Source organism: Cucurbita pepo, chromosome 7, assembly GCF_057944985.1.
Source record: "Cucurbita pepo subsp. pepo isolate OVF chromosome 7, ASM5794498v1, whole genome shotgun sequence".
NCBI classification, from domain to species: Eukaryota; Viridiplantae; Streptophyta; class Magnoliopsida; order Cucurbitales; family Cucurbitaceae; genus Cucurbita; species Cucurbita pepo.
Window position 1 is genome coordinate 10,118,022 of NC_141804.1, and position 10,213 is coordinate 10,128,234.

General features: G+C 38.5%; 2 protein-coding genes across 3 annotated transcripts; both read right to left on the reverse strand.

Annotated features, from left to right (window-relative positions):
• Positions 1-14: 14 nt before the first annotated feature.
• On the reverse strand, positions 15-3,440 carry LOC111798564 (serine/threonine-protein phosphatase PP1). Of its 2 annotated transcripts, none has more exons than XM_023681802.2 (5): positions 3,155-3,440; positions 2,564-2,857; positions 780-1,339; positions 346-537; positions 15-267 (listed from the first exon to the last, which is right to left on the reverse strand). In XM_023681802.2, exons 2-5 carry the CDS (start codon positions 2,751-2,753, stop codon positions 244-246), a joined length of 966 nt encoding a protein of 321 aa, XP_023537570.2. In that variant the 5' UTR covers positions 2,754-2,857; positions 3,155-3,440; the 3' UTR covers positions 15-243. The 2 variants fall into 2 exon arrangements, with proteins under 2 accessions (XP_023537570.2, XP_023537569.2); XM_023681801.2 differs by having other exon boundaries at positions 2,564-2,977.
• A 2,058-nt stretch (positions 3,441-5,498) lies between these two features.
• LOC111798025 (bidirectional sugar transporter SWEET16) lies at positions 5,499-8,463 on the reverse strand. Its single transcript, XM_087125647.1, has 6 exons — positions 8,352-8,463; positions 8,211-8,247; positions 7,697-7,907; positions 7,156-7,317; positions 6,772-6,891; positions 5,499-5,806 (listed from the first exon to the last, which is right to left on the reverse strand). Exons 1-6 carry the CDS (start codon positions 8,383-8,385, stop codon positions 5,603-5,605), a joined length of 768 nt encoding a protein of 255 aa, XP_086981773.1. The 5' UTR covers positions 8,386-8,463; the 3' UTR covers positions 5,499-5,602.
• Between the last annotated feature and the right edge of the window lie 1,750 nt (positions 8,464-10,213).

Here is a 10,213-nt window from a genome sequence, read left to right on the forward strand (position 1 = left end):
TTAGTGAATTTAAAAAGAAAAGAAATTCAATCACTTATAATCATCATGGAAGAAGCATCTCTCTTTACACACACAACTTCTAAATCTACTACCTGTTTGGATACCGGGACATAGACATACTCCACTTTTACACCTTCGATCGACCGAACTCCGGTATGATGGTCATTACAAGCTTGAAAACTATGGACAACTCGAGCTTGGTCTTTCGTCTTCCTAGGATCGATAAGGAGTTCCTCTGAGTAATTAAGCTCTTCCAATTTTGGGAGGCTGCTCGAGAAAAGATAAGAGGCAATGTTAAGTCGAAATCGAAAGTAATATGTTAAGAGGAAGACGTTTGGATCATACCTTTTTAAGAATTACACCTGAACTACTTCCTGAGGGTTTTAGCTCGGGTTTCAATATCTCGAAAGAACAAACTAGAGATTCATCGACGCTTAATAGAGCACCTGCGTTGTCGAACTCTCCGCCGTAGTTTGGAGCAGAGAATATGGTGACCAATCTTCTTTTGGCAAAGAATTCATATCCATCCTCCACCACCTGTGTAATAGAATGAACAGAACTCAAAATTCTAAACATCTAGGACAATTCATATCCATCCTCTACTTATCCTAGTTGTTTGATCAAGAAACTGGTTTTCGTGACAGTGATTACGAAGCAAAAGATCGAAATATTTGCAGTTTATACTCCTCGTCACGTGCAGTCTCTGTAAACTACAACAAGAACGCTTCGAAACACAAAAGACAACATTTGATATAGAGTTAACGAACAAGCTTGTTTACCTGATGACCGCGACAAATGAGATCAAGGTCATTCTTTTCTAAGAATTCAACCACTCGATCTGCTCCGAAAGTACATGAAATGCCTCGATCGCTGTCTGCCCATCCCTGAATACTAGGATCAGGATCGGACCAAAGCAGATCACAGAGAAGACCATTGTCGGGAATCTCGGTAGGCCTCGGAAGCTGCGTAATCTGATCCAAACTTTTCAAATCTGGAGATATTCCTCCATGCATACAAAGGATCTTATCATCAATAAGTCCAGCCACAGGCATGCAGTTGAAACAATCAGTAAATATTTTCCATAGCCTAACGTTAAACCTCCTTTTACATTCGTCGTAGAAGCCATAGATTCGGTTGATCTTTGCATCTTCGTGGTTCCCCCTCAAGAGAAATACTTTATTTGGATGTCGTATTTTGTACGCCAAAAGTAAACATATCGTTTCCAAACTTTGCTTCCCTCGGTCGACATAATCGCCAAGAAATAGATAATTAGCAGAAGGAGGGTACCCACCATACTCAAATAATCTAAGAAGATCTTTGTATTGACCATGAACATCACCTATGATAAGCCAGCAGAGCCCAAGATTCAACAAGACGCACCATATGAAATGAGGTTATAATTCAAAAGAATCGAAACGAAAAGGCAAAAATTGCATCAAGAGTCTAGCATTTGGGATGCACGAAAGCTTGATTCATCAAGATTTACACAGACAAATAACATAAGGGAGTGTTTAGTGTTCATTGGCGCTCTCGATTCATCATGATTTACATAGACGAATAACCTAAGGGAGTGTTTAGTGTTCGTTGGCACGCACGAAAGCTTGATTCATCAAGATTTACATAGACGAATAACCTAAGGGAGTGTTTAGTGTTCATCGGCACGCACGAAAGCTTGATTCATCAAGATTTACACAGACAAATAACCTAAGGGAGTGTTTAGTGTTCATCGACACGCACGAAAGCTTGGTTCATCAAGACACATAACCTGAGTGTTTAATGTTCATCTTGCCGATTAGAGGCTTCTACGAACGAGAAATAAAACTTTTCATTGAAGAAATGAAAAGATGTCTCGTAGATTGAGTTTATATAGCTTAGAATACAAAATCGAGCCTACACGTGAATTTACTCGTCCAAACTACACATTTGCTAATCCTACAAACTCCATAGCTGAAGCTTTTGCAAGCCACAATGAACAATACATTAGCTTTTATTTTAAGCACAAACCAAACAAAGATCAATCCTACCAACTTCATTGACTTGTAAAATTTACGTTTGTTTGTCTAAACAACAAGTTATGTCAATTCTACCAACTCCAAACACCAAAACCTTTAAAACCCACAAACTAAACACCAATCCTTACCAATCCCATAGCTCCCGCGCTTCCCATTTTCTTTCGGGAGAGGCGGCTAATACTAATCTAACAAGTTCATTCGTCGTTGTCTGACCAATTGCCTTGGACACCAGACCGCTCATACCACCCCCATAACCCCACACGAGCTCGCCTTAAATGGAATGACTCTCTTAGTTACACTGCGCCCTAACCCAAGTCCCCATGTCCGCTCTTCTCACCCTGCAACCCAAGAACTTGGCTTTGCGAACATAGTTTAACTAGTTAAAACATATACCAACGACCAAGAGCTAGATGTTCGAATGGTAAAAACATCAAACCAAACAACAACCAAAGCTACAATCCACCAAAGGAATGTCCAAAACAGCATAAGAAAACAATAGAATTCAGAAATGAAAGAAAGAAACAGAAGAAAGGGAGAGAAAGAAGACTGACCACAGATGCGCATAGGAGCTTTCAAGCGAAGAAGATTTGGTTGAGAGAGGAAAATTTGCCTGGCGTTCACACACAGATGCCGGATTTCAGCCTCTGAGAGCTGAACCTGTTTGCCTCCTCTCCCTTCCAACAGCCTTCTAATTATATCATCCAAAACTCCCTTCTCCATCCCTTCCATTGTCATCATCATCCTTCCGCACAGTTTCCTCCAAGATTCACTCCACAAATATCAACTTCTCTGCCTTAGAACTTGCGCTAATTCCTCAATTTCGCCCGTTTAAACAACGAACGGATCTTCAAAACAGCGAAAAATCAGTATCGGCTTGTTTCAAGTTGAAGAAAATCCTCCAAATCGAAGAAAAGTAAACATCCAACTCTTCTAAAGAACCACAAAATCAAATCGAAGTCGAAAAGCTTCCGATTCACGAATCCAAACAACACAAACAAGAAGAAGAAGAAGAAGAAGAAAATGAGTCAACACAGAGAAGCCGAGCAACAAATATACGAAAAGATTCCGATGCACTAAATCTCAGCGACAGAGAGAGAGAGAGAGAGAGAGAGAGAGAGAGAGAGAGAGAGAGAAGTTCTTACAGACAAATTCGAGAGCGGCAAGCTCTGAAAATGGATCGATAATGAGAGGGAGAAGGAATTTATCGATATCGTTTTGCATTTTTGTTGAAATCTTCAAGCGAGAGCTGACCGCGCAAGATAGCGAAATGGCGCACCTAGGAGATTTGGAATTTGGCCATGGATGATGCGTCTACTTCTGAATTGGATTTCTTCCATTATTACAATCAAAACAAGTGATTGATGATGTTCATAACTTCGTGCTTATCTGAATCCCTAATTAATCCTCTCTTTTGGAAACATTCAAACTCATGAAGAATCAAGTAATCATAATCAAATGGGGTTGTACACAGATTCGATTGGATTGAGTTGGAAAAATAATTTAGACCAACCTAAAAAATTTGGATTGATTAGGTTGGTGACGGAAGCAATCTGAATAGAATTCACAACTCAATCCAACTAAATCATCTATTTTTTCAGATTGGATTGATTTGTGTTATTAGTAGGAGTGTACATTCAACCCGACAACCCAGACCAACCCAAACCGACAATCCGGACCAACCCAACTCAATCCGAACTATAAGGGTTGGGTTGTGTTGGATTAGCATTTCGGGTAGGGTTGGGTTCATTTTTCTAAACTCGAACTGAATTGGTTCGGTTTCGTGGATAAAATCTTTGGGTTGATCCGAGCAAAATAAAAAGACCTCTCTAAGGACACCCACACCCGAGTTCAGTGTCAGGAGTTGGGTTGTGAAAATTTTCGGGTTGGGTTACCAATTCAATCAACCCGAACTTTTGGGTCGGGTCAAAAAAATCCCTCAACCCAACTCGGACCATGTATACCCCTAGTTGTTAGGTTGCTTTTTTTAATTATTTAAAAAGATTATACTTATCCATTAAATTAATAACTAAAATCTCTTATAGTTTAAAATATCAAACATTTACAAGTCATAATGCATCATTAACATCGGTTATAAACATTAAATCAAAGTAGGGTTAGACCATAATAACAATTAATACAAAGATCTCATTGGTGCAAAAGAGTTTGGTACGCATTTGGGGCAATAAGTAACATGTTGCCAACTTGGTGGTCACATAGAGGTGGCATTCTCAACCATAATGGTCATATCAACCACTTTTTAACATTTTTCAAAGTGAACGATAATAAGTGTTACACGTAAATTTCGACAATCGGATCAAATTTAAAGAAATAAAAAGCAGTTGAGGCTGAATATGAATCAATCTAAATTCGAGATGAAATTGAGCTCAGATGATGAAGCAAAAAGGTCAAAAGTCCATAAGTCTAGCTTAGCCCGAGTCGGTCTGAGCCCATGTGGCGTGCCCTTACATGTCCAGAGTGTGAGATCCCACATCGATTTGAGAGGGGAACAAAGGGTGTGGAAACCTCTCCCTAGTAGACGCGTTCTAAAACCGTGAGGCTGATGGCGATACGTAAAGGGTCAAAGCAGACAATATTTACTAACGGTAGCCTTGAGTTGTTACAAATGGCATCAGAGCTAGGTCTGAGCCCATGTGGCGTGCCCTTACATGCCCAGAGTGTGAGATCCCACATCGATTTGAGAGGGGAATAAAGGGTGTGGAAACCTCTCCCTAGTAGACGCGTTCTAAAACCGTGAGGCTGATGGCGATACGTAAAGGGTCAAAGTAGACAATATTTACTAACGGTAGCCTTGAGTTGTTACAAATGGCATCAGAGCCAGACACTGGGCGATGTGCCAGTGAGGACGTTGGCCCCCAAGGGGGATAGTTTGTGAGATCTCACATCGATTGGAGAGATGAACGAAACATTTCTTATAAGGGTGTGGAAACCTCTTACCTAGTAGACGCGTTTTAAAACTGTGAGGCTGACGGTGATATGCAACGGTCCAAAGCGGACAATATCTACTAGTGGTGAGCTTGGATTGTTACACAGGGTCTAATAATTCACGGTGAAAGCCCAATTCAACATTGACTTAATCCTATTGAAAAAAGTGAGATGAAAGCCCAATTCAACATTGACTTAATCCTATTGAAAAAAGTGAGATGAAACTCTAAGCCAGTCTAACAAATATACCTCGTTATAACTTCATTTGAGGTAAACTTCTATTTAGTTATCAAACTTTTAGCTTGGAGTGCGTGTGACAAACACCACAAGCTCTGATCTTTGTATCAACCGCTTGCATCGTACGTGGAAAACAAGAGGATTTTACTAAAATAGAAATGAACAAGAAAGCTATGGGTCCAAATCGAGTCATGGTGGGAGAGAAATTTGATTAAGAACATCATTCACAAAGAACGAGGGAGGGTACTTCTCAAAAAATGGTGAATCTACTATTACGAACGAGTTCATCTCAGCTATGGGAGATCCAACTCGAGGAATTTGGATTCATGCCTTGATAGACGTATACATTGACCCATTAAAATTTAAGAATTCGTCGTTTAATATGTGGAGAAGAGTTACATTGGCGTGAATCATGTTGTGATTTTTAGAACTATCTTGCTCGAGTTGGACTGTGAATGACTCGATAGGAGATCAGGTGTTGTATCGGAATGTGGTGGAAGAAGTTGATCGTGTATCGATGAATGATCTTCTTTGAATAGTTTAGACTCGTTCATGTAAATGACGTAGATTACTAATTGCATGACTCCGAGAAGGAATCCAATCAAATTGGGTACCTACACAATAGATCAACAACATATCAAATCAACGAGATTTCAATTTCATCAAATTAAACGGTACTAAAAATTGAATATATTCATCTAAAAAAACTAAAAGGTTATTAGTAAAGTAACCAATATGACGTTTAATCCAAGTTCAGCTACAAAAATGCCCTGAAAAAGCTCGAGTTCAAACACTGGAACATGCAAATAGAAACTGAAGCAAAAATAATACCTAGCAAGACCATACTTTTATTAACATTTTCGTGAAAGCTCAATCCCACCGCCATCAGATATTGCCCTCTTTAGGTTTTCCCTTTCGGGCTTCACCTCAAGGCTTTAAAACACATCTACTACGGAAAGGTTTCCACACCCTTGTGTTTCGTTCTCCTCCCCAACCAATGTGGGACTCTCACAATCCATACCCCTTCGGGGCCTAGTGTCCTCGCTGGCATTGGTTCCTTTCTCCAATCGATATGGGACCCCACCAAATCCACCCCCCTTCGGGCCCAGCATCCTTACTGGCACACCGCCTCGTGTCTAACCCCCTTCAGGGGACAACCTCCTTGCTGGCACATTGTCCGGTGTTTGACTTTGATATCATTTGTAACGGCCCAGGTCCACAGCTAGCAGATATTGTCCTCTTTTGGCTTTCCCTTTCGAGCTTCCCCTCCATTGTGAGAGTCCCACATGAGTTGGGGAGGAGAACGAAACACCCGTTGTAACGGCCCAAGCCCACCGCTAGCAGATATTGTCCTCTTTGGGCTTTTCCTTTCGGGCTTCCCCTCAAGGCTTTAAAACGCGTTTGCTAGGAGAAGGTTTTCACACCCTTATAAAGGGTGTTTTGTTCTCCTCCCCAACTAATGTGGAACATCACAAATTGGGACCTCGACATTTCTCCCGAGGTCGATACTCAGATGTTTAAGACCTTAAAGTCCAAAAAAATGCATGAAAGTATGAAGAGAGAGAGAATGAAAACTTACTCCAATGTAGGGATCTTTGACAAGCACAGCATAGAAAGTCCAAACCCCAGAGTTCAAAAATATGCACAAAGTGAGAAGAAATGGCATATACTCCACACTTCTAGTTCTCACCACTTTCCTCTGCATCATAATATTATCATATGAGCTTCTAGAGAAGGCGGTGGTCCGGAAAACCCGGACATATTTAGGGTATTTTCGGGAGTGATCTCGAAATAGTTAAAATCATTTTTGTCAGCCTGAAACATGTCCGAAATCTTTCAAAATCAACTTAATGTTTGATTTTACACTTCGAACACAATGATTTCTTACTATAAAAATTTGTTTTAAATGGCTAAGAGCGTGTGTCGAAGTGATTTTGAATATAATAAAAAGGGTTTTACTAACCGCTATTCCAAGTGGCGAACCACAGTTCATAATGTTGAGAGCAGCACAAATGAATCCAATGACCTCGATTCGAGAAGTCCCATGTAACATCAAATACGATATCAAGATTGTTGCTCCCACAAATCCAACGTCGAAAATTGCTACTAGAGTTGCAGTTCTAACCTACAAATACACAAACATAGTTAGTAACAAACAAGAACAACAACATTAACAAATCATTACAACCACAGTATAATATTTTTCCGCCCGTTTTGTAATCATTTTTTTCCCTGTTTTTATAAATTAAGCTTATAAACTTGATAAACCCCGTTTTCGAAAACCAACCAAAATTTTGAAAAGCAAACTTAAATTTTAATTATTTTCTTAATTACGATGAAAAACCAGACAATCAGAAACCCTAAAATAAAATGGTTATCAAATAGGATCTTAGAGATCGAAATATACTAATATATCGATAAAAAGTCAACGACATTGAAAATCAAATTGAAACCATAAAGTGACGTAAAAAACACGTAACGACGGCTTGACGGGAAGAACATACCCTCATGTTTGGAGGTGAAAATAGAAGGAAAATGGTGAGGTAGCAAAGTTGAAGGGAAATTCCAAAGATATTGACAGAGACAATGAGAAAGCCATCAGGTTTGATGAGGCCATAGTAAGCCCACAAAGCAGCTGTGAGGATTGTGGAAACATATGGAAGACTGTCAAATTCTTCTGTTGATCTTTTCTTCAACACTATCCAAAATGTTTTCCTGCAAAAAAAAAAAAAAAAAAAAAAAAAAAAAAAAAAAAAAGAAAAGACCATTCAATAACTAATCATTTTTCTTTTACGTCCCGTCCCATTCAATCTGCTAACTTGAGCCGAGCATAGCTCAACTAGTTATTAACTCGTTTTGAGGTAACGTTCTTTAGAAGCAACTAAATCTAAACGGGAACTTTTTTCTTTTGTTTTTTAGCCAAATTTAAAAACAATCTTAAAAACCAGCTCGTGAAAGAAAATTGTTTTAGCTACAAAATCAGTTATTGAACGGGGCAAAATTTTGTCGAGAACTTACACGGGAGAAAGGAAGAACAACACAGAGATGATGTTTCCTGAAAAAGCAAAAAAAAAAAAAAAAAAAAAACAAGTGAAATTCATAATATATAAAAGGAGAAGAAAAAAAGAATTAATTATGAAGAACATTAATTTGTTTTACCTATCACTCCAACAAAGAAAGGAAGAGCTTCCATGTTTAGAGAGGAAAAAAGTTAAGAGATTCAAAAGAAAAGAGAGCTCTTTATAATGAAACCATTCATATCTTTCTTCATATATAATAACGCAATCCTTCCAAGGTTGAATCAATTTTAAGGAAGAGATATTTTATTTCAATTTTTTAATAATAATTTCATATATAAATTTATGGCACATGCAACCGAGCTTCAAACTTGACCCGTTCTCCCTTTTGTACATCTGCCTCGACGACATCTTCAAAGTCGCCTATGGCAAGAGCATATCTAAATCCAACCAGTATGAGCCTACCCGAGACATACCATAGAAATGAACCTAAATACAATATAAGTCTAGAATTTTGTCGAATATAGTTACTAGAAGTGTTTAATTTTTTTTGTTCAAGGCTAACACATAAATAAATATTGAAATCTAATCTGTAAGCAAACGTAAGAAATTATATATAATAACAAAATTTAGTATTAAATTAAGATTAATTAAGAATGTGAGATCTAATTAAAATTATTATAAGTACATGATTTGCATGTCCTACTTAATTAAAACTAAGAATGAAATAATTCAAATAAAAAATGAATTATTTTTGTAAATTAAAATTCTCAAACAAAATGGCAACATCTAGATCTTTAAATATATTTTTATATAACATAAAATCTGTTGCCAACTGGACAAAATAATTAATCTCTAACCAAAGGGAATGATAAGAACGTTTTAAAAAGGCTATGAGATCTTATTCGAGTTATAATATCAATTTGTGCAATTGTACCTAAACCATTATAATTTTAGTTTATAAACTTTTTCGTTTATGTTCAATAAACCTTTGAATTTTAAGATACGAGGACACAAGCCATTCTCAACAGCCTTCACGAAAGCTTTGTTCTTGCTGTTAAAACTTTGCTTAGAAGTTATTATCGTTATCATCAAAAGTCCTTAAGATACACGAAGTCTAATCGTTACCTTGCATGCATCTCAACTATACTCATGAAATTACCACAACACTCTATTACATCTATTGTCAAGGTGGCTTGTAGGATATGAAATCCTAAAGACGTGGTTACCAAACTTAAAACTTATTCCCTCAAATCTCTCGACCCTAATCGATAAACCAATATTTTGTAATCTGGGTTACTACACATCCTAGTCAAGTTTCAAGTACCTCAACTAATCATATGTAACTCTATATCTTTATATTATAATACTTCAGTATCTTAGATCGATGGCTGTAATGGCCCAAGTCCACCGCTAGTAGATATTGTCCTCTTTGGGTTTCCCCTTTTGAGCTTCCCTTCAAGGTTTTTTAAAACGTGTCTGCTAGGGAAAGGTTTTCACACCCTTACAAAAGGTGTTTCGTTCTCCTCCCCAACCAATGTGGGATTGTGGGATCTCACAATCCACTCCCCTTTAGAGCCCAGTGTCCTCGCTGGCACTGGTTCCTTTCTCCAATTGATGTGGGACCCTCGCCAAATCCACCCCCCTTTGGGGCCCAGCATCCTTACTGGCACACTGCCTCGTGTCTACCCCCTTTCAGGGAACAGCCTCCTCGCTGGCACATCGCTCGGTGTCTGGCTCTGATACCATCTGTAACGGCCCAAATCCACTGCTAGCAAATATTGTCCTCTTTGGGTTTTCCTTTCAGGCTTTCCCTCAGAATTTTTTAAAATGCGTCTGCTAGAGAAAGGTCTCCACACCCTTATAAAAGGTGTTTCATTCCCCTCCCAACCTATCCCAACCTATGTAGGATTGTGGGATCTCACCGTGGCCGAGCTTTAAACCTATTTCCTAATAAACCTTTGTTTCCTTTACCCTAAGGATCACTAGGGATTCTATGATAGT